The 24,240-nt window shown below is 45.5% G+C and overlaps 1 protein-coding gene across 1 annotated transcript in view; it reads left to right on the top strand.

Annotated features, from left to right (window-relative positions):
* ARID1A (AT-rich interaction domain 1A) overlaps positions 1 to 21,425 on the top strand; it is a 62,696-nt gene extending 41,271 nt beyond the window's left edge. The window contains exons 5-20 of the mRNA XM_016131998.2: positions 5,438 to 5,678; positions 5,972 to 6,061; positions 6,642 to 6,809; positions 7,515 to 7,827; positions 9,022 to 9,167; positions 9,264 to 9,373; positions 10,489 to 10,698; positions 13,113 to 13,320; positions 14,464 to 14,596; positions 14,772 to 14,944; positions 15,303 to 15,453; positions 15,534 to 15,668; positions 15,755 to 15,851; positions 16,314 to 17,205; positions 17,561 to 17,691; positions 19,384 to 21,425. Coding sequence (XP_015987484.2) covers positions 5,438 to 5,678; positions 5,972 to 6,061; positions 6,642 to 6,809; positions 7,515 to 7,827; positions 9,022 to 9,167; positions 9,264 to 9,373; positions 10,489 to 10,698; positions 13,113 to 13,320; positions 14,464 to 14,596; positions 14,772 to 14,944; positions 15,303 to 15,453; positions 15,534 to 15,668; positions 15,755 to 15,851; positions 16,314 to 17,205; positions 17,561 to 17,691; positions 19,384 to 21,117 — 4,932 coding nt within the window. The 3' untranslated portion in view covers positions 21,118 to 21,425. The remainder of the gene's footprint in view (positions 1 to 5,437; positions 5,679 to 5,971; positions 6,062 to 6,641; positions 6,810 to 7,514; positions 7,828 to 9,021; positions 9,168 to 9,263; positions 9,374 to 10,488; positions 10,699 to 13,112; positions 13,321 to 14,463; positions 14,597 to 14,771; positions 14,945 to 15,302; positions 15,454 to 15,533; positions 15,669 to 15,754; positions 15,852 to 16,313; positions 17,206 to 17,560; positions 17,692 to 19,383) is intronic.
* The last annotated feature ends 2,815 nt before the right edge of the window (positions 21,426 to 24,240 follow it).

Genomic DNA, 24,240 nt, shown 5'->3' on the forward strand with positions numbered 1-24,240 from the left:
AGGGACTTGCTTTATTCCTCTTTTCATTGTCCTTTGAATTTGGGGATTTGGTCTCCCAAAGCTTTATTTTTGAATTCCGATATGTGTATATAGGGAATTTTCTCTTGGAGGTAAGTCCTGAAAAAACATTCTGAAGTCAAGAAGAGTTTGACCCTTCTCTACTGTGCATCCCCTCACCAGGCAGCCAGAAAGTACCAGGAAGAAATGATCCATTATCCCCAGAAGAATAGCCTATTTTAGAAAAAGGGAAGAAGGAGTTTGATGAGGGGTTTTGGAAACTTGGGGTGAGAGATTAGGAAATAGAGTTCCCGAGCCTTTCCTAGAGCAGTTTATGCTATTCTAAATAGTGAGTGTAGTTCATACAGGAGGTGGTGCTTGATCCTAAGCTAAAATGACAGTCTTAGCCTTCTGTGTCTCTTCTTTCCCCTTCCTTACCACCTGCTTAACCCCTGGCTTGGAAATACCACCAGTAGCAGGAGGCAGCCTATTCTGCATGTTGATTCATTCGTGGCATTTTAGCTGGCAGTAGCTAGTCTGGTCTCTAGGCAGGATCCCAGTTAATCTGTTGAGCTGAGACCACTCATTGGAAGAACAGTACAGCATTTCTGTACTCTGGACCCCCTACCAGTCTGGGGTAGGTCAGATTGCCCTTCCTTCCATTTTGCAAAGAATGAGGAGGAAAAAAAGAGAACCTGTGACGAAACTTTATTGTACTCGATATTTTTTAGAAGTGTTTGATAGAGGTAGTCTCTTCTTTACCTGACTGTTGACTTTGTTGGTTAAAGGTTTTATGGAAAAACCAGGTCTCCCCAAATATGTGTGTCTTAAGTGGTTCCTATGTAATTAAGTTTGTCTTACTCTTTTCTTTAAAGTTTGTCGAAGCTGTTGCCTCCTTTCCTACCTTCTGCCTTTCTTCAAAGGTTAGGTTTCCTAACCTTCTCTGTGTTCATCAGTTTTTCTTCCCATTCTCCAGTGTGGGAGCAGCCATCCTCCTGCCATGGTCATGGATTTGTTAGGCTAGAAAAATACTTGACAAATTGCTAGTGCAAATTTGGTCATTTCAGGCTGTGCTTTTTCATTCAAGAAGCATCATTTAAGTGAGTATGGATGGCTGAGTTGCAAGGTTCTCACCACTACAAGCATGTGTGTAGGATTTACCTGGCTCTCTTGGTGGGTGGTTTCCCTGCCAGTAGTAGTAGTCAGCATAACTTGGCAAAAGCTCTTCACAACTGAGAATACAAGAACTCCATCTGGGGGTTACAAAAGCTCTATTTCTCAAGGATTCAGCCAAGTTTATAAGAAAAACCTGAATCTGAGCATTGCCATGAGACTGTTCTTTAGATTTTCCTGTTGATCTTATTTAATCTGCTCAGCAAAATGAACTGAGGTCATCCCCATGAGGCTCTGTTGGAGGATCGTTTAAACCCCCCCTTGTCCAACACTGATCTGGTGTCTTTTGGCTTGAAAATATGCTTCATCAGACAGCCAGTTCATGTTAGAGCTTGCAGCCCTTCCTGTGTGAGCACTAGCACTTTTCTCCTCCCACCCCCACCCCCCCCCCCCCCCTACCCCGGCCCTGCCAATGAGGTATGGGTTGTGTGATTTCGGGCATGGTTTTGTTGTGGTGTGAAGAGAAGGTGTTAGCTGCTGAGTTCTGTTTGTCAGCAGAGCCTGACAAACCCATGCTGGCACTCTCTGGGACTGGGCAACCAATCACAGCTGGAACGGTTATCGTCATGGAGTCCCTATGGGCTTCCTCTATCAGGTCACATCCCAAAATAACATTGGGCAGTATTTCAAGTGAAGAAACGAAGGCTTTCGGGGCTGTAGCCAGCCTGGAGTGTGAGATTCTGTGTGAAATAGTTGGACCCACTCCAGCGTTTTTGATCTGCATGGTAGATGAGCAATAAAATGCATGAAACACGTTGGAAACACGTGAGGAAATTCTGCCTGGCCTGCTGCTTCCTTGGAACTGGCAGGGCACTGAGTGGGCTGATCCTCACTTCCCATCTCTCAGCAGGATTATGCTTAGAGGAGAGCAAACTCAGGAGAAGAGCTCTTTCCACTTCAGGGGCAGTGCTGTAATTCTTTCAGCAGTTCTGCTACAAGCTAACCTGTTGGGTACGCCCTTTCAGGAGAACTGAGAATGCGAGTCCTGAATTCTAAAGCCCAGCCCACCCCCCGCCCCCCAACCCCCAGAGAACTGGGGCTGGATTGATTGAACTTTGCCTGTGATAAGTATGTTATGGAAAGCCAAACTTGTTAGGCACATTGAGGTCTGACTCAACAGGCAGACATCCGGCTTTTTGTGGAACAAAAGACCTGAAAAACTGGCTTTTTAGTAGGGTAGAAAGCAGAGGTGTGTCCTTTGCAATAAAAGGACATGGAGTTCAGAGCAATGTATGTTCCTATAGATTTGGTGGGTAGGGGGATTGAAGTCTTAAGCCCTTACGCATTCTCGTTTCCCAATAAAAGCATTTAACTTGTGATTAGCCTGGTACCCCTGTGTTTTGTCACATCTCTCATGTCAGGGTATTGCTGCCGATACTGCATATTTAATATGGCGCTGTCTATATGGTGCCAGTAGAGTTTCACGCATGTGCCCCAGGGGTGTCACAAACTCAGATTTGCCCAGTCTTCTGATTGTATAAGTGAGGAAACCAAAGCCCAGCTTGTTGCCAGCTTGCACAAGATCATAACTGATAAATACCAGGAGCTGGGTCTTGGTCTTCTAACTCAAGGGTATCTTGTTTTTCCCTCAGTCTATATAATGTCATAACATAATGGAGAGAAATTCTGTTTCTTAATTTTTTTTTAATCAACTACCCCCATGTTGAGCAGTTGCCACCTGATGATGAAAATGACAATTTGAGAGATTGGCTGGAAACCAACCAAATCAAAGAGATAAGAAGATTAATGTTACTTCCTTTCCCATTATTTTGTACCTGGGCATTCTAGCCCTCATGGGGCTACTGTTAACAGCGTTTTATTTAGCTCTTTTTCTCCAAGGAGCTCAGGGCACTTCACCAAACTGACAACTTTACTCAGAGTGCCTCTGTGAAGGAAGCCACCACCTTATCACCACAGATGCCTCCAGGGTCCTAAGAGCTCAGCCCCATTGGCTGCCAGTGTTTTCTTCAGGCTCCTGCAGTCGCTTAGCTTGACTAGGACATAAACTGGACTAGGAATTCACCTGTGGATCTATGGAGAGCCTGGTTTTTAACAGAAGTGTGGCAGAAGGAGCATCTGCAGGCCCTGTAGCAGTGGTTACTGGCTCGTTGTTGGGTTTTTTTTTTTTTTCCTTTTCCCTCCTCAGTTCCCCAGAAAGTCTCCAATGATATACACCAAATTGAACAGGGGCTCCTCTGTCGAAGGCAGCAGAAAGAAAGCAAAGGAGGACTTTGGCTTTATACTATCTGAACTGTATTTATTTTACCATGAGGATTTTCATATTTTACTTATCTAATTAAAGACAGAAATGTTCAAGACACTTAATTTTTCAAAGCTATTTGAATAGAACCAAGATCTTGCCTTATAGGTGGACTTTGGTTCCTGTTCTTTTCCAAAATATACTGACTTCTTTTTCATGTAAACAGGTAGCTCTTATTACCAGAAGCTGGTGGTTTGATAAAGAATGGACACTGTAGGAAGAAATGTTGAGGGAACCTGCTGGTCCCTAAGAGCATTGGGCTGGGTTTCTGTTACAGACTAGCGCTTAACCAGTGGCTTTCAAGGCCCTTTCTGGCATACATGGCTGGCTCCTCTTATAATCCTGCTGACTCTTTGAATTTACTTTCCCTGGCTTAGAGGCCAGGTGTCCCTTGTATAGCTTAGCCCCTAAATATGGGGATGGAATCCTCATCTCTTGAGATGAACCCAAGGCTCTTAACACTCTAGGTACTTTTTAGTCCTTTGAGAGGGAAGAGACCCTTAGGTGTTAACTAGAGAAGGGCTTCCATGCTGGGACTAATTCTAATTGCATTTTTAAAGCATGCTGTGGTGTCCTAGGTCTGCATATAGGAAAGCTGTCGTTTTCTGATTTCTCAGCTAACACTGAGAGCTGGACACAGAAACAAATGCACACCTACCTACCTCCTTTGCCTCAGGGCAAGCTTTGTTCCCATAGAACTCAGTAGAAATGCTCCCAGCCTAGTGAAGTAACCAGCTGGTTTGTAGAAGGTCCAGACCAACTTAGATACCTAGGGGAGAGCCTAATGCCCTCTGACCTCTATTATTACTGTCAGACTCCAGAGTCTTAGTCACCTTGAACTGATGATTTCCAAGGTGAGCTTGTTGTGGAAGTAGGCCATTCAAATCAGGCCCTTTTGGATTTTCTTCCTCTTTTGAATGTCTCTCTTTAAGAGAACTCTTTCCTTAACCATTTATTTGAGTATTAAGGTTTTCTCAGACTTGAGCCCATACCTAAAGCTTTTTTCTTGTCTTCAGCGTGCAGTTCCTTCCCAGTCTGAAATTAATATGTGGTGTCGAGTCACTGATATTGTTAGAGAATAACCGTGGGGTGAGGGTGGGAGTGGGTGCATTTCCTGGAGTAATTTTTTTTTGGGGGGGGTGTAGATTTTTCATATTGAACCCCTGATTGCTAATCTTGGAGTTTACCAACCTAGAATGAACTCTCCACTGATTATTTTAAGACAAAGCCCCCCCAAGTAAGTACCATGTTTTTGTTGAAAAATTTACACATGGGGAACAACTTTTTTTTTTTTTCCAATTGGTAAATATTTACTCATCGCCGTTGTGGGTCAGGTGGTAGAATTAAGTCAGAGACCTTCTTGGCAGTTAAGAATTATCTTTCCTATGCAATATATCCCTTTCCCACCTCCTACCCCTTATGTTTTAAAATATGGTAACTTGGAGTAAGTCCTTGTAAATGTAGGGTATAATAATCTGATGGAGAGGAGCTCTGTGATTGTTGCCCAGACTTGTTTAACATACTCTTGTGGCTCCTGGTACTATCCTGGCAGCGTTTTGCAAAGCTTCACAATTGGAAAAGAACTAAATGCTCACTGAAGTACTTCTTACAACTGTGGAAATTGGGGCTGAGAAAGAAGATAAAAGTACTAGATCTGCTCCTGGCGGATAGACCAGAGGTCAGCAAACTATAGATTGGGAGCCAGTTGTTCTTACAAATAATCAAATGGGTGTGGCTGTGTTCCAGTAAAACTTTATGAATTATCTGTGACTGGTTTTGCACTACAATGGCAGAGTTCAGTGGTTATAATGAAGACTATATGGCCTGCAGAGTCTTCATAAAGTATTTTCTATGTGGTCATTTGTAAGCTGTCGTATTATGACTGCATAATATATGCAGTGTGTTTGCTCTTGTTTGTTAAAGGAAAATGATAATCATGTAAGTAGGATTGTCGGAAGAAGAGTCTGCCTAATATTTCTAATCCATGTCCTTGTGCATATGTTTCAGGATCTGTCTGGTTCAATAGACGATCTCCCCATGGGGACAGAAGGAGCTCTGAGCCCTGGAGTGAGCACATCAGGGATTTCCAGCAGCCAAGGAGAGCAGAGTAATCCAGCTCAGTCTCCTTTCTCTCCTCATACCTCCCCTCACCTGCCTGGCATCCGAGGCCCCTCCCCATCCCCTGTTGGCTCTCCTGCCAGTGTTGCTCAGTCTCGCTCAGGACCACTCTCGCCTGCTGCAGTGCCAGGTACCCCTCAACTGCTGGGGTTTGGGGGGAGGGAAAGGGGACTGGCCCACAACAATAGTAGGGATCCCTAGCCTTCTACTGGCAGAGAGAGCATCTCTGGTTCCTGTCTGCAAAATTTCCCTTCTGCATTTGAAGAAGGGAGATGGGAGTCCCTGGTTTGGAACTCTCTGTGTATGTGATACTTGGTGGTGCTTGGCCTTTCCAGGAGCCCTTTCCAGCTCTATTGACCTTCTAGCTAAAAATTCCAGGCTTAGCCATGATGATTGTCTTACTTCTTTCTCTGTCTGGAACAGGCAACCAGATGCCACCTCGGCCACCCAGTGGCCAGTCGGACAGCATCATGCATCCTTCCATGAACCAATCGAGCATTGCCCAAGATCGAGGTACAAGCCTGGGCTTTGAGAGAGGGGTGGAGGGCTAAGGCTGACACTTGATTATCCTGTGCAATAGCTTTTAGAGAACTATATGACCATGAAACTTAGGACAATCCCAGCAGCAATTGTGAAGTTAAGAGTAGGCCTGGCCATATTGTGTGACTCCAGAACTGTGTTCCGCCACAGTCATTCTTTCTTTCTCAGTGTTTGTGTTTTGATGGATTCCCCCCTACATACAGTGTGCCTAATTTAATCAGCAAACGCTAAAACTCAGCATCAAGTCTTTACCCTTAAATCCTGCACCATTCATTTATTTTTGTTTTTGTGCATATGTGTGTGTGTGGTTTTTTTTTTTGTCATTGCTGTTTTTCTCTTCAGACCCTTGTTTTGTGGAAACAGTTGGCATGATCTGGTTGATGGCTGTGTCACTTAGGAGGGTGCCTAAAGTGGCACAATTATATAGCAAATACGATATAGACTTCATACAATAATTGCTAAAGAAAGTGTAGATGGTGAAGTCCTGGAATGGGGAGAGCATTTGTTCCCATTGTACTGAGATAGTAACTATATGGCCACTACTCCCAAATAGGTTACATGCAGAGGAACCCTCAGATGCCCCAGTACAGTTCCCCGCAGCCCAGCTCGGCCTTATCTCCGCGTCAGCCTTCTGGAGGACAGATGCACACAGGCATGGGCTCCTACCAGCAGAACTCCATGGGGAGCTATGGTCCCCAGGGGAGTCAGTATGGCCCACAGGGTGAGTATGCTAACCAGTTGGGAGTACATATAGGTGAGACCAGAAAACAGTTCCTTATCTGATATGCTGCTGTCTGAATTACAAGAATAGGACTGTTCTTTGCCTTAAAACCACCAAAGCAAGGCCCTAAAGTAGGGCAGACTGTCACCGTATGAAAGTCCTTGAATATTCCTGAGCCTGTTTTATCTTTAGAATGGGGATATGGTGTTTAGCTTAAGGTTAAGCACAGACACTTAATAAATGACAATTATTGGTTATCATATTTGTTTTTATTTATTTATTTTTTTAAGTAAATTAGTCCTAATAGAATGGATCTTTGTTCAAAATTAACCCTATATATGGACTAAAGCTGAATGTCTTGCACAGAGGATGGGAGAGAAGGAAAGATAGGTATATATAGAAAGGAAAGAATTCTGGGAGTTGAAGTACCTGAATAGCAGCAAACCCCACCAGCCTTGCTCTGTGCTGTGCTGTCTTTTAAGATGAGGAGACAACTAAGTACTGCCTTTATATGTTCCCGGCCTACTCTTTACTTTTTTTTTTTTTAAGTGGGGTAAAGGCTACTATGAAGTTAGTCTCTTTCTAGACCAAATGTTAAATGATTCCTGTTGTTTATCATTTTTTGAGTTTTAGAGTTTGAGCAAAATTGATGAATTGCTAATGGGTCACTAACCAAGTCTCTGTCTTCTCTCCTTCCTCTCCCAGGAGGCTATCCCAGGCAGCCAAACTATAATGCCTTGCCCAATGCTAACTACCCTACTGCAGGCATGGCTGGAAGCATGAACCCTATGGGTGCTGGAGGTCAGATGCATGGGCAGCCTGGCATCCCACCTTACGGCACACTCCCTCCAGGGAGAATGAGTCACGCCTCCATGGGCAACCGGCCTTATGGCCCTAACATGGCCAATATGCCACCTCAGGTTGGGTCAGGGATGTGTCCCCCACCAGGGAGCATGAACCGGAAAACTCAAGAAACTGCTGTCGCCATGCACGTTGCTGCCAACTCTATCCAAAACAGGTAAGGCCTGGGAAGTGAAGAGGGGTCGGTGCACGGAAATAAATTGTATACTCATTCAGGTCATTGAGATATTGCTGGACCATGTCATCTTGGTAAATACGCATTTTATTGAGAGTTCTTTAGAAAGTAGGTTTCCTTATAGTGAAAAACGCAACAAAAATACTGATTCTTAAGCATCTTAATTTGGTATCAAATTTCACATTACCAGGTATTATATCTATGTAAAGAACTTTATGAAGCACAGGTTATTTGGATTAGTAAAATAAGTCTTCAGAGTTTCTTCATTTCTTTTGTCAGTCTGTTTTCTTGGTTTCCAAAAAGGTTTTTAATGATATACATGACTTGGATCTGTGGTGTGAGAAATAATAAAGAAAGCAGGGTTGTGGTTGCCATTTCTTCTACTGGTTTATGTGGTGGTTTGCATTTGATTCTGGTGCTAAAGTGTAGAAGACTCTTGTGATTTGGTTTAATGACTTGAAGATGCACGTCTTCTTCCTGGGCCATGAACTTCATTGAATATGATTCCTTTGTTTTTGAAGGCTCTGTCTGTGTACTCCATTGTTGGTATAGTTCTTAAAGTTGACTTCTTGTCCTAGTGGGGTATTGATGAACCAAGGTAGAACAGGGTGATTGACTATAAAGAGTTGGGTTTGGCTAGTACTTTAGAATCCTGAAAGCACAGAGTTTGCAGTGGCCCCATAAAGAAAGAATGCAAAGCCCCTCCAAGTGCTTTGCTGTTGAGGGCTCCAGTTTAGTTGGGGTTTGACATGACAAAGAGTGGTAAAATGGAGCATTTAACTAGACCTTTTGGCACAGAGAGAAACTTAAACATGCTTGACTTTAGAAGTGTCTTAGAGGGAGATAACACGTAAGAGATGTAGGGCTTCATTCTTCAAGGAGCATTTCCTTTGAAATTGACCTATAGTTTCCCATTTGGAGCTTGAACCATCTTAGAACCTTTTGTGGGACTATCTAGATCAAATAGTGCAATATTGTGCTTTGGGGGGCCCATAAATTTTTCCTTGTAAGCATAACTAGATGATCTTGGCTCATACAACCTTATTTAGCTCAAGTCCAAATCTGGAAAGCTCCATGTCTCTTAACCGTGTTCTCTCCCTCCCTCCCACCCCCTATCTTTTACTCACTCACTCACTCACTCACTCAAACACACTCACTTTTCATCTTCTTTCTCAGGCCACCAGGCTACCCCAATATGAATCAAGGGGGAATAATGGGAACTGGACCTCCCTATGGACAAGGGATTAATAGTATGGCTGGCATGATCAACCCTCAGGGACCCGCATATCCCATGAGTGGAACCATGACCAACAATTCAGCAGGTAAGTCCTAGTCATTGCTCACCCCAGGGATTTCTTCCAGAGCAATCGTCATGTCACAAACCTATTGAACTTGAGAATTTTTTTTCTCTTTTATAGGGATGGCAGCCAGCCCAGAGATGATGGGCCTTGGGGATGTCAAGTTAACTCCAGCCACCAAAATGAACAACAAGGCCGATGGGACACCCAAGACAGAATCCAAATCCAAAGTAATCATTTATATTTTGACTCCTCCCAACTTTCTGTCCTATTGATTCCAGTGATAGGAAGGAAAAAGGAAAGAGGGCAACTAGACTCTAGCCTTTTTTAACACCAGCTAGATCTCAGAAAAGGCTACTGTTGCCTCTTCTTATTATGAAGGGTCCCAGGATAATAGCGGATTGAGTTAGGTTTGAGGTAGCCTAAGAGGACCTGATATAAATAACAATGTTCTCACAGCTGTGTGTTGTGGGGGAAATGCCAGACCTATAGTTCAGAATTCTCTGTGAAACCCCTTGTCCTCGTGCAGTGATAGATAGTATGGGCCATAGGCAACTAGTTGCCCTTTTCCTCCTGTACCTTTACTCAGAGCAGCAGAAATGGTTGGTGCCCTATGTTCTACAAAGGGGGAGATGAGGGATGTGGAATTAGGGTCTTTATCCTCCCTGCAGGTTGGTCCTTCCTGAGTGTGCTATCTGTTTGGCTATGTGGCATTCTGGGGACCTGGTCAGCATTTGAGTCATTTGAAACATTTCAACTCTTTATTGTACTTCATTTTCTTTATCTTATAAAGTAGGGAGGGAAAAAAACATAGGTGCCACCTCCTATGGACCTTCACCTCTGTCTCTCGGACCCTTTTAGCCATCCTCCTATCTTGGACAGGATACTGTCCAAAGCCTTTCAAATAGGTGGGAGACCCTTTTTTGAGAGGACATAGAGTTTCTTTTCATTTTAGTTCATCCCATTGTCTCAGGATCATATTTTGAATTTCTCGAGTTCTCTGAAATAGTTATTACTCAGCCCTGCTACTTAATAGCTGTGAGACCTTAGGCATGGCCTTCTAACGCCTGCTTTCTTTTAAGAGGAGGATAATTCATAATGCTTATCACGTAAAGGCATCTAGCACAAGACCCAATGTGTAATATACAATCAGTAATATTTTTCTTCCTTATGAGAAGAAGATCTAGCTCCCTTTTGGTCTTTCAGCCTTGCAAAGGAAGGGTGTGTCTTAGTAATTACCCCAGAATAAGGTCTGTCACTACTCTTTAGGCAAGGGACTTCTAAGACCCTTAGCATAGGCTTTGAATCTCACTGGTTCCTAAGAATCTTGACCTGCCCCTTCCAGAAATCCAGTTCTTCTACTACAACCAATGAGAAGATCACCAAGTTGTATGAGCTGGGTGGTGAGCCTGAGAGGAAGATGTGGGTAGACCGTTATCTGGCCTTCACGGAGGAGAAGGCCATGGGCATGACAAATCTGCCTGCTGTGGGTAGGAAACCTCTGGACCTCTATCGCCTCTATGTGTCTGTGAAGGAGATTGGTGGATTGACTCAGGTGAGTGCCTGGCATTTGGCTTCCCCTATGATCTCAGTCTCTCTCAAGGTACTCGGTGGCTTCACTTGGTGTCATGCATCCCACAGGTACATTACCCTCTCCTGCTCTCTGAGTCACCTACTCACAGACCTGGGAGCACGGGCTTTCAGAAGATAAGGCGCAAAGGCAAGAGGCTGAAAGTTCCTTAGTAGCATGAAGTAGTAGCATTAACTTTATCACATATCTAGGGTCCCCTGGAGTTGCCAAGATAGGAAAAAGGGAAAGTCTGTGGGCATTCTGATTCTGTGGAAGGCAGTTTGGCATATTAGACAAGGGCAAGATTTAGAGAGATATGCCTGGTTTTGAATCCTGTCTTAGCCACTTCTAACCTTAATCAAAGTATAGCCTCTCAGACCTAATTTTTTTTATTTGTAAAGGAGGGATAGTGTGTACCCAGCTAGACTGTCTAAAGCTTTCAGTATTTCTGCCACATAAATTTGTCTGCAAGATGGTACAGGGGCAGCCACAGTAGTTGCTGACCCTTTCTAGGAAGCTTCCCAGAAGAGATAGGATTTCAGAAGCTATTTAATAGAAATCGTTAATGAAGGGAGAAGTAAGTGGGATATTGTATGTAGTTATTCTGTATGGGAGACCGAAGTGTAAGGATTCATCTCTGCTGCAAACCTCCAGACTGAACGCCACCCTGACCCTTGCACCTGCCCCTTGCACCTGCCCTGATACCTTACAGCTTTGCTTTATCCTCAGCCCAGGAGGCAACGTTGGCAGACAGCACACTGCCTTGCAAACTTTCCTCCTATGTGTGTTCCGTAGTCATCAGACCAGAAGCCTGAGTTTGTGGTTGAGCTCGGGGAGGCGTGGCTGGGAGGGATGTATTCCAAACCTTCTAAAACAGAAGAGGAAAACAGCTGTCACCAGCAGAAAAGAAAGTGATTGGAATGAAGCCAACCAGCAGTCAGTTATGAATTCCTTCTCCCTTCAGGCTTTATTTCCCTCCCCCAGAAAGGAAAACAAAACAAAACAAGACACGTGCACACTGCCACATAAGTGGCGTGGGAAGCAAAGCCACAGAAGGCTTCTGAGGTGACCTGGGGTTATTCCTGCCATTCTCTCTGGTACTAGTTCTCACAGTCAGTCCTCTCCTGCCTGTAGAGAAAGGGGCCATTAGGTTAAGTTTGGCATACTTTTAACTGGATGGGCTTCTGAACCTAAGATGAAGTAAAGAGGGAATCCCAAAGCCTGGGCCTCTCAGTTTGCAAAAGGATGCCAACTTTTTAGATGCTATGATGTAATCAAACTCTAAAGACAGTTGTTATAAGTTAGTTTGTAAAGGCCTCTGGAAGGCAAAAGATGAATCCTGAGTTTTTCTGAAGGATAAGTAGGGTTTAGGTAGAGGGAAGGGACCATTCCAATTGACTGGCTCGGACAGCCTAAAGATTGGGAGAGTCTGGAGTCTACATTTCCAACACCATCTCCAACCTTCAGCTCAGATCTAACCTGCTCTAGGAAGTTTTCTTAGTCACCTTCCCACCATTTAGGTTGTCCCTCTTTTTGCTTCCTTATCACTCTTCTCTCTGGTATCACTGGTACCAGGTTAACATTTATCACAACATACTGAACTTCCTTTGTGGATTGGGACTGCAAAGCCAGTGTTTCCAGCCCTCGAGAGTAAGACTTGCCACATGGTGGATGAATAAGCATAAGAATACATGGCGAGAGCAAAAAGAGTAACTATAGGGATTGGAGAATGGTCTTGGTCAGCATGTTCTGAAGCTGAGGATGAGAGGCAGAGAACTATAGGCTGGCTTCTGGGAAGGTACAAAAGTCAAAGGGTCTCGAGCATCTCCTGGGCTATCAGGACAGTAACTGGTGAGGGAAAGGGGCTTATAAGTCACTAAGGTGCAGAGGAATAGTGGCACAAGAATGCCAGATCTGCAAGGAGCCCCACACTGAAGTAAAATCAGATGTTAAAACCCCCAGTTTGACAAAGTCAAGCAGGGCAGTCATTGATATTATCACATGTCTCCATTTTATAAAATGTTAATTTTTATTGATACATTTAAAATAAGATTTAGATCTGATGGTGATGTGCACATCATTTTTCAGTAGTACACTTGTATAAAGCAACAACTATATCTTCTGAATTCTGTTCTCTCTAATAATGATGTGAAATTTGCCCTAATTTGAATAAACACTGATGGTTGTGATCTGTGGGTAAAGCCTGCTGAGGGTAGAAGGAAGCCAGCCACAGATTTAATGTCAGTTGTGGATTATCCACCAAGCGGGGTTAACATTTGTGGTTAACTAAGAATTGTGATTCCATAAGAGATGAGTACCTGGTAGCCTGATGGGGTTTGGGACTTGTGGGGAGGAAGACCAGGTAGAGGATATACCCTGACTTCTGGTTGGTTGTGCAGGTCAACAAGAACAAAAAATGGCGAGAACTTGCAACTAACCTCAATGTCGGCACCTCAAGCAGTGCTGCCAGCTCCTTGAAAAAGCAGTATATCCAGTGTCTCTATGCCTTTGAGTGCAAGATTGAACGGGGAGAAGACCCTCCCCCAGACATCTTTGCAGCTGCTGATTCTAAGAAGTCCCAGCCCAAGATCCAACCTCCCTCTCCAGGTAGGGATCGGGTGAGCAACCCCACCAGGGTTCACCCTTCAAGAGTAGCATTCAGGGGTCCAAGCTCCTTGTTCACTGGTGCCTGCCACCAGGGATGTATGCTCTGCTCTGCTCCTACCACAGGGTGAGACAGGTTGAGAGACTAAAGAGTGGGCAGTGGCGACTCCCTTGGGAAGTAGTCCGCGGCAGTCTTTAAGTTTTCATTTGCATTGTGCACCTGGAATAATGCCAGATGTTTGTAAACTAGTGAGTGGGAGGGGTACCAGAGGAGTGGGGAAATATGACGAGTAGCAGTGAGGCAGGACCATCTGGGAGCTTTGGCCCACTGATGTCAGCACCTTAGAATGTAGCTCAGACTAGAGCCCTGAATTCCCCAGGCAGCTAAGATGGTCTTGAATGAGGAGGAGTGGGGTGGAGAGGGGACATGAATGGAGCTCTCTGATAGGAGTGCCTCTGCCCACCCCAGTTTCTGAGAGGAGGCTCTGGGGGACTGGGCAAACTTGGGGAGGGAAAAGGCCAGAGCTAGAAGGTGGGTGTAAACATGTGTGCCCTGGTTTTAACCTTTGAGGGTATAATGAATGCCTGAGATGACTCATTTGAGGAGGCCCAAGCAGTGGGATATTTGCTGCTGAGAAGGAAACATTAATTATTAGTAGTTCTTTGCTCATCGGCTTAGAGGAACATTCGAACCTGAGTGATGACACTGCACTAGATGCTTGAGAATAGGAGCCCCTGTGCTCCTAACATGCACTATAGGTTTGGGGCAAGATGGAACCTCCCTACCCATGATTCCGTGGGCTGTGACTGGGACCTTGAGCACCAGCATTACAGGGTTCAATAGGTCAGACAGAGTCCTTGGGGAAGTGGTCAGGAGAACTGGCAGAGACTGAAGGAATCACCAGCATGGTGACGGCATTGCCATACCACTCCCATCCTCCAAACATGAAACAGCAAGAAGCCATAGAGCACTCAAATTCCCTTCTTTATTACCTGGTTTTGTGGATTCCCTATAGAAAAGGGTGATTTAAGCTTTAAAGAACTCTTAACTTTAGCCTTATAACAACTTTTTCGGACAACATCCTAGGGCATATATTTCTGTGAGGGTTAAACGCTTTCCTGCTCACCCTGTATCTCTATCTACAGCGGGATCAGGGTCTATGCAGGGGCCACAGACACCTCAGTCAACCAGCAGTTCCATGGCAGAAGGAGGAGACCTGAAGCCACCAACTCCAGCATCCACACCACACAGTCAGATCCCCCCCTTGCCAGGCATGAGGTAAGGCCACAAGTAGGGGTGGGTGGTTTGGGGGACACTGGGCAGAAGTGCAGGAGCTGTGCATCTTGGTCTGGTCCCTGCTCTGCCCGTCCTACCAGTGACTCTCATGTTCCCTGAATTATCAGAGAAATTGCTTTATTTGGGGTGTAATTGACTTTTCTTCACTCTGGAACAGGAGCAATTCAGTCGGGATCCAGGATGCTTTTCCTGATGGAAGTGACCCCACATTCCAGAAGCGGAATTCCATGACTCCAAACCCTGGGTACCAGCCCAGTATAAATACCTCTGACATGATGGGGCGCATGTCCTACGAGCCAAATAAGGATCCTTATGGCAGCATGAGGAAAGGTGACCAGTTGCCATTGACCTTGTACCCTTGAGAACAGAGCAGGAAGATGTGGGGGGATATCTTGAGAGTGGTTCAGGGTTCTTATCAAGCCATCCTCTGAAATAAGGCATTCAGACCTAACCACCCCTCTTCATCCCTCCCTCCTTTCTTGTCTCCTCTCCCTGGCCTCGCCTTGTCACCCTTTAACAAATACATGATCTTCGCTTGTTGGGGCCTCTTCAGATCTCTATTTTGAACCTGTTAGGAAAATAAAGGGAGTAAATCATGAAGAGAGCATGGGTCTTTGAGACAGCAAGGTGTAGATTGCTAGGTTTGCTCACCTACCAGTGTACTCACTGCCTGCCTTTCTGCACTCAGCTCCAGGGAGTGATCCCTTCATGTCCTCAGGGCAAGGCCCCAACGGTGGGATGGGGGACCCCTACAGCCGAGCTGCCGGCCCTGGGCTGGGAAATGTGGCTATGGGACCACGACAGCACTATCCCTATGGAGGTCCTTATGACAGAGTGAGGTAAGCATGACCCCCTTCCTGTCCCACCCCAGAACCCCACAGCTATAGTGGACTCAATCTGTTTCTCCAATTTTGTTTAGGACGGAGCCTGGAATAGGACCTGAGGGAAACATGGGCACTGGAGCCCCACAGCCGAATCTCATGCCTTCCAACCCAGACTCGGGGATGTATTCTCCTAGCCGCTACCCTCCACAGCAACAGCAGCAGCAGCAACGGTGAGTGAAGAAGCCTGGGCACGGTGCCGCTGTGGCTTGCCCTTTGCTGTTTGCCACCTGATCCTCTTTTTCTGTCTTTTCTGCAGACATGATTCCTATGGCAATCAGTTCTCCACTCAAGGCACCCCTTCCGGCAGCCCCTTCCCCAGCCAGCAGACCACAATGTATCAGCAGCAGCAGCAGGTGAGGAGGGTGTCAGGGTGAAGTAACACATAGGTTCCCCTTGAGAGCCACTCAGGAAACTTAGTTGGAAAGTCTAAGAAGCTCATTTTAGAAACTTTGATGGTCTTTTCTCACCAAAATAGCCAGTAGTGCCCGAAGAGCCTAGCCTTCCATCTCTTCCTAGTCCAGTCTCTAGTTATCCAAAAGGATTAGATATAGGTCTTATTTTGATTTTTTAACTTTTCTATATTTTTTCTACTTAGAGCAAGGGAGAGCCAGAGAGGACTAGAGAATGATTCTTGCTCTCAGACAGTCTTGAAAGATAATTTGTAAAGATGCTTTCTTTGTTCCCTTGGAGTCTTGTCTCTTCTAGAGGGGCAGAAGCAAGCCCAGTGAGTGTCCGATGTAGCCATCTTGGCAGCTGTGTTTCTTTCATCCCTTGAGTGTAAAGTATTAACTTACCCCTGCTTGTCCCTGTCTTAGAATTACAAGCGGCCGATGGATGCCACATATGGCCCTCCTGCCAAGCGGCATGACGGGGAGATGTACAGTGTGCCATACAGCACAGGGCAGGGGCAGCCCCAGCAGCAGCAGCTGCCTGCAGCCCAGCCCCAGCCCACCACTCAGCAACAAGCTGCCCAGCCTTCCCCTCAGCAAGATGTGTACAACCAGTACAGCAATGCCTATCCTGCCACCGCCGCTGCCGCTGCCGAGCGCCGACCAGCAAGTGGCCCCCAGAACCAGTTTCCATTCCAATTTGGCCGAGACCGTGTCTCTGCACCCCCTGGCTCCAATGCCCAGCAGAATATGCCACCGCAAATGATGGGTGGCCCCATACAGGCATCAGCCGAGGTTGCTCAGCAAGGCACCATGTGGCAGGGGCGTAATGACATGACCTACAATTATGCCAACAGGCAGAGCACAGGCTCTGCCCCCCAGGGCCCCGCCTATCATGGCGTGAACCGAACAGATGAAATGCTGCACACGGATCAGAGGCCCAACCATGAAGGCCCGTGGCCTTCCCATGGCACACGCCAGCCTCCATATGGTCCCTCTGCCCCCGTCCCCCCCATGACAAGGCCCCCTCCATCCAACTACCAGCCCCCGCCAAGCATGCAGAATCACATTCCTCAGGTATCCAGCCCTGCTCCCTTGCCCCGGCCAATGGAGAACCGTACTTCTCCTAGCAAGTCTCCATTCCTGCACTCTGGGATGAAGATGCAGAAGGCAGGTCCCCCAGTACCTGCCTCGCACATAGCACCTGCCCCTGTGCAGCCCCCCATGATTCGACGGGACATCACCTTCCCACCTGGGTCTGTCGAAGCCACACAACCTGTGTTGAAGCAGAGAAGGCGGCTTACCATGAAAGACATCGGTAAGGAGACCTCCCTGACTGGGTTGTGAAATCTACCCCTTTTCATCTTGTCCATTGTTCTCTCTTCATCCTGATATGCTGAATGAGGTGTCCAGCACTAAGAAAGGGCCAAAGAAATTTGAGTAAGGAAGAAATCAGCTGATTTCATTCAGGCTTTTGCTTAAAAGAATCGCCATGCAGTGATGTCCTAAGAGAGCCTAGAAGCCATGAGGGGCAATTGTATCTCTTCTCCCAGATAGGAACTGTGTTCCACCGTGTATTTTCTTCACAGTAGCTTGACTGACAGGCTAGCCTTGGGGGTACCTCCAGCCAACTTGGGCTTGGTGGATGGATGATTGGAAGGTTTTTATTTTAGGAACTCCAGAGGCGTGGCGGGTAATGATGTCCCTCAAGTCTGGGCTGCTGGCAGAGAGCACATGGGCATTAGACACCATTAACATCCTACTGTATGATGACAACAGCATCATGACCTTCAGCCTGAGTCAGGTGAGTATAGTGCCTAGAGAAGATTTGAAGACTGGGAGGGCCTAGGATGATCTTGAAGTAGACAGTACTAAGTGACAGGGAATTAACTCATCTCTGGCCAACATGGTCTCCTGTCTCTTTCTCTCTCTGATGTCTTCCATGTCAGTACTTTGCCACTGGCCATGGGCCCAGAATACTAAGGACAATAATAATTTGTATAAGGTATCAGGAGTGACTTCAAAGGGAATTTTCAAGAAACTTTTTGGTATTGGTAAGAAATGCAGATTCCGTTGATGTCTTCTAGACTACCAAGAAGAAACTACAGTCACTATCAGTGAGCAGAGTCCTTTCCTTTCTTATTTCATCCACTCTAAATAGACGAGATCATTGTCTATCCTATTTTCCTAAGGTATAGAACGGGAAGTGTAAAGAAAGTATCCTGGGGCTGGGAGTGATGGTCTTGCAGAGGTGATTTCTCCAGACCTCCACACAGACCTCCACAGGATGTACACCTGGGCTTTTGGAGTAGCTGGGAAGAGTTTATGCTGCACCATTCTACTCTTTCTTTTGATCATTTTTAGTACCTACCAACCAATCTGTATATCAAGGAACTGACTAAGAGGGACATCGTTATTAATAGTTACCATTTATTTTGCCCTAATTTTGTGCCAGCTTCTTAATGCTTTCTTTTCATGTCGTACAACGGTCTTCTGAAGCAGAGGTGGCCGCTTAGAGATGAGTGAAAGGCTCGGTGTTAACTTTGTGTATGTTCACACAACTGTCAGCAGAATATGATTCCAAAGCCTAACTTTATGTCCATTACACAATACTGCCTCCCATGAAGAAGTAAAGGAACAAATACTGATCAAGCAATTTTCCTTACATAAGGCATTTTGTGATATATTACATTTTCAACCTCAGAACAACCCTGTAAAGTTAAAGAATTTCCATCATTTTCAATGGAAAGATGGAAAAACTACAGCTTAGAAAGTTAAATCACACAGTTAGTTCCTGAAAAAGCCAGAATTTAAACCTAGATCTTTCTAATGCTAAAGCCCTTATTTTTTTCCATTCTGCTATACTGGTTAACCAGAGATTAATCTGACTGGAGATTGATGTTTTTTTTCTAGAGGTAGATGGCCTATACAGGGTCTAAGTTGAAATTTGGGTCTCCCTAATTCCAGCCTCCTAGACTGTTGGAGAGCTTGGAGAAGAGAGCAGATGAACATCTGTCCACACTGCATTCCCCCTCTCAGCTTGTGTTAGAAGGGGTCATTTCACCATGCCTAGCCTTGGGCTCTCTTTGGTAGTGGGATGTAGTGTTCTAAGAGGGACAGTGACCAATGGGTAAGAAACTAGGCCTAGTGAAGAAAAGCAGAAATTGGTTGGGATAGAGGAGGCTGAAAGATGGTGCGCTGGCAGTGAGGTGCAGAGCTGCTGGTCAGCATGTCCATTCTGGAGGCAGGCTCACGTGAGGGGAAGTTGGGTAGAATGAGGGTAAGTTGTGCCAGTCACAGGAGAGAATGACTCATGCCGTGGAGAGCGTTTGGGAAAGGAGCAACTCTGCCTTTCTCAGTGATAACCAATGTCTGAGTTAGAAGGAAACGGGAGATAAGGTAGAAGAAGCCTTGGATTTAGAGGTCTCTCAAGTGAAGGATTTTTGTATTAGCCTACTTTCCTCCCTTAATTTATTTTCTGCTCTTTCTCTTTTAGCTCCCAGGGTTGTTAGAGCTCCTTGTGGAATATTTCCGACGTTGCCTGATTGAGATCTTTGGCATTTTAAAGGAGTATGAGGTGGGTGACCCAGGGCAGAGAACACTACTAGACCCTGGGAGATTCAGCAAGGCGTCTAGTCCAGCCCCTGTGGAAGGGGAGGATGAAGAAGATCTTCTAGGTCCTCAACTAGAGGAGGAGGAAGAAGAGGAAGTAGCTGAAAATGATGAGGAGATGGCCTTTTCAGGCAAAGATAAGGCAGCCTCAGAGAATAGTGAGGAAAAACTTATTAGTAAGTTTGACAAGCTTCCAGTAAAGATCGTGCAGAAGAATGACCCATTTGTGGTGGACTGCTCAGATAAGCTTGGGCGCGTTCAGGAGTTTGACAGTGGCCTGCTGCACTGGCGGATTGGTGGGGGGGACACCACTGAGCATATCCAGACCCACTTTGAGAGCAAGACAGAGCTGCTGCCTACCCGGCCTCATGTGCCCTGCCTATCAGTCACACGGAAACATGTCACAGCAGTAGAGGGTACACCAGGGACAATAGAACAGGAGGGCCCCCCACTAGATGGCCCTCCAGAAAAACGGATCACAGCTACTATGGATGACATGTTGTCCACCCGGTCTAGCACATTGACCGAGGAGGGATCTAAGAGTGCAGAGGCCACCAAGGAGAGCAGCAGCAAATTTCCATTCGGCATCAGCCCGGCACAGAGCCATCGGAACATCAAGATCCTAGAGGATGAACCCCACAGTAAAGACGAGACCCCACTGTGTACCCTTCTGGACTGGCAGGATTCCCTTGCCAAACGCTGCGTCTGTGTCTCCAATACCATTCGAAGCCTGTCGTTTGTGCCGGGCAACGACTTTGAGATGTCCAAACACCCGGGGCTGCTGCTGATTCTGGGCAAGCTGATCCTTCTACATCACAAACATCCCGAACGGAAGCAGGCACCACTAACTTACGAGAAGGAGGAGGAGCAGGACCAAGGGGTGAGCTGCAACAAAGTGGAGTGGTGGTGGGACTGCTTGGAGATGCTCCGGGAAAACACCTTGGTCACGCTCGCCAACATCTCGGGGCAGTTGGACCTCTCCCCATACCCCGAGAGCATTTGCCTGCCTGTCCTGGACGGACTCCTACACTGGGCAGTTTGCCCTTCAGCTGAAGCCCAGGACCCCTTCTCCACTTTGGGCCCCAATGCCGTCCTCTCCCCCCAGAGACTGGTCTTGGAAACCCTCAGCAAACTCAGCATCCAGGACAACAATGTGGACCTGATCCTGGCCACCCCACCCTTCAGCCGCCTAGAGAAGTTGTATAGCACCATGGTGCGCTTCCTTAGTGACCGAAAGAACCCGGTATGCCGGGAAATGGCCGTGGTACTGCTGGCCAACCTGGCGCAAGGCGACAGCCTAGCAGCCCGTGCCATCGCAGTGCAGAAGGGCAGCATCGGCAACCTCCTGGGCTTCTTGGAGGACAGCCTTGCTGCCACACAGTTCCAGCAGAGCCAGGCCAGTCTGCTCCACATGCAGAACCCACCCTTTGAGCCAACTAGTGTGGACATGATGCGGAGGGCTGCCCGCGCACTGCTGGCCCTGGCCAAGGTGGACGAGAACCACTCAGAGTTCACGCTGTACGAGTCACGGCTGTTGGACATCTCGGTATCACCATTGATGAACTCGTTGGTTTCACAAGTCATTTGTGATGTACTGTTTCTGATTGGCCAGTCATGACAGCCGTGGGACACTTCCCTCCCTGTGTGTGTGTGCGTGTGTGGAGAACTTAGAAACTGACTGTTGCCCTTTATTTATGCAAAACCACCTCAGAATCCAGTTTACCCTGTGCTGTCCAGCTTCTCCCTTGGGAAAAAAGTTTCTCCTATTTCTCTTTCTTCCTCCTCCCCCCACCTTTTACCTTTCTGTTCCTTGTCCTCACCTTAATTCCCCTCAGGACCCCACCCTGTTTGAAAAGACAAAGCTCTGCCTACATAGAAGACTTTTTTATTTTAACCAAAGTTACTGTTGTTTACAGTGAGTTTGGGGAAAAAAAAAAACAAAAATGGCTTTCCCGGTCCTTGCATCAACGGGATGCCACATTTCATAACTGTTTTTAATGGTTAAAAAAAAAAAAAAAAGGAAAAAAATACAAAAAAAAAAACCTGAAGGACAAAAAAGGTGACTGCTGAACTGTGTGTGGTTTATTGTTGTACATTCACAATCTTGCAGGAGCCGAGAAGTTCGCAGTTGTGGACAGACCCTGTTCACTGGAGAGGCCTGTGCAGTAGAGTGTAGACCCTTTCATGTACTGTACTGTACACCTGATACTGTAAACATACTGTAATAATAATGTCTCACATGGAAACAAGAGAAAAAGCGCTGGGTCAGCAGCAAGCTGTAGTTTTTAAAAATGTTTTTAGTTAAACGTTGAGGAGAAAAAAAAAGGCTTTTCCCCCAAAGTATCATGTGTGAACCTACAACACCCTGACCTCTTTCTCTCCTCCTTGATTGTATGAATAACCCTGAGATCACCTCTTAGAACTGGTTTTAACCTTTAGCTGCAGCGGCTGTGCTGCCACGTGTGTATATATATGACGTTGTACATTGCACATACCCTTGGATCCCCACAGTTTGGTCCCCCTCCCAGCTACCCCTTTATAGTATGACGAGTTAACAAGTTGGTGACCTGCACCAAGCGAGACACAGCTATTTAATCTCTTGCCAGACATCGCCCCTCTCGGCGCGATGCTCTACAGGTCTCTGTAAAAAGTCCTTGCTGTCTCAGCAGCCAATCAACTTATAGTTTATTTTTTTTTTCTGGGTTTTTGTTTTGTTTTCTTTCTAATCGAGGTGTGAAAAAGTTCTAGGTTCAGTTGAAGTTCCTGATGAAGAAACACAATTGAGATTTTTCAGTGATAAAATCTGCATATTTGTATTTCAAACAAATGTAGCTAAAACTTGATGTAAATTCCTCCTTTTTTCCTTTTTTGGCTTAATGAATATCATTTATTCAGTATGAAATCTTTATACTATATGTTCCACGTGTTAAGAATAAATGTACATTAAATCTTGGTAAGACATTTGTGAGGCTTTTTATTGTTTTCAAACTATTTAAAAGCCTGACCTTTTTGGGGACACGAAGAGCTGGTCCTGTTCCTGCATCTCTTCCCTTGGTGTGCTCTCTCCCCTAGATGGTGGCATCCTGGACACTCATTTCTTCACCATATTTCACTTTACCTTCCACATTGTAAGTGTAAATTTAAGAAACCTGAGGTGATTTTGCCCACAAGAGGAAGTTCCAGGCATAAAGAGCATGTTAGCCTCTTGAAATAAAAGTGGGTTTAAATAGCCAAAGAAATTGATGATACCCTAGGGAAAAAACTGGGAAGTAGTTGGCAAGAAGAGGATTTCTGTTTTCTTAGAAATTAACAGTAAGAAAACCATTTATCTGGAGGCAACCTCCAACTTAACTATTTCTACAGATTGACCCTCCTAATCCCAGATTAGAGCATTCAGCTGCCTTCTTGACATCTGTTGGGAAGTTTAATTTGAACACACCCGAACTAAAATGTCTTCTTCCACTAGAAAACTGCTTCTCCTGTAGTTTCCTCAGTAAATCATAACTTCATCACTTGGCAAAAAAAAAAAAAAAAAAAAGTCTGGCTACTTTCATGTCCACCTCCAGTCTGTCAGCACTCCAAAAAATAATCCTCAGTCCAGCCACTACCAGTGTAGTTCAAGACATTATCATATCTTTCTTGAAATATCCTCCAAACTGGCCTCCCTGCTTCGGCCAGGCCTGGTTGAACCTATTCTCAACATAGCAACCAGAATCTCCTTTAAAACCCAAGTCAGATCAAAATCCTTCAGTGCTTCTCCCAGTATGTGCAAGTCCAGATCATTATAATGACCTGAAAGGCCCTCAGTTAATCTAGTTTACCCTTACCTCCCTGGTCCCTTTCTTCCCCATTCATTGCTCACTTCACTGTATAGGGCTGTTGGGGCGTTTGCTCTGAACAGTACACTCAGCAGATAACTGCATGGTTCAAGTCCATCTCCAAGTCTTTGCTCCAATATTGTATCAGTGAAACTCTCTGGCCACCTTATTCAAAAGAGCAATCTGCTCCCCTGCCATATTTCCCTTCTCTGCCTTGTTTCTTTTTATAGTATTTATTACTATCTGACCTATTGTATGTTGCACTTACCTCTCAACTACTGGAATGTAAGCTCTCTGAGGGCAGAGGTGTTTTATTTATTCACTGCTATATCCCTGGCCTACAGGCACATTGTTTAACAAAAATGTAGATGTTGGCCAGAAGCAGTTACTTTTATAAGACAAGGCTAGTGTTGCAATATGTAGCTTTGTTCATCCCCTTCCTTAGGGAAACAGTGGAGAAACCAGAAGTATTAAATAATGCTATTATTGTGGACACTTAGAAGTGAAACTTGGAACTACAGCTTTCTATTGAGTACCTACTTGTGTACCAGAAATAATAATCAAATAATTCTAAAACAGTCCCATGCCTGTGAGATCAGTATTCTTGCTCCCATTTTATAGTTCAGGAAAGTGGCTTGTAAGAGGTCACACACCAAGCAAGGCCCCCTGATTCCAAGGTCCATGCTCATCTAAAACACCACACCGTACCTCCTTCCTGGGTCAGAGGATAACCAGGAGTAACTAGATCTCGCTGTTGAGCTCAGCAGGCAAGATTTGTTTGTATTTAGCATAAGGTAAAATTGTCCCAAGAATTTCAATCAAGTTTTCATCAAAAGAGTTGTTAATATTTGGGTCAGGAACAGGAATGAATAATTAGTATTTATTGAGAAGGGGGAAATATAATTGGCTTTTATTAACCAAGA

Source organism: Rousettus aegyptiacus, unplaced genomic scaffold (assembly GCF_014176215.1).
Source record: "Rousettus aegyptiacus isolate mRouAeg1 unplaced genomic scaffold, mRouAeg1.p scaffold_m13_p_1, whole genome shotgun sequence".
Classification (NCBI taxonomy): domain Eukaryota; kingdom Metazoa; phylum Chordata; class Mammalia; order Chiroptera; family Pteropodidae; genus Rousettus; species Rousettus aegyptiacus.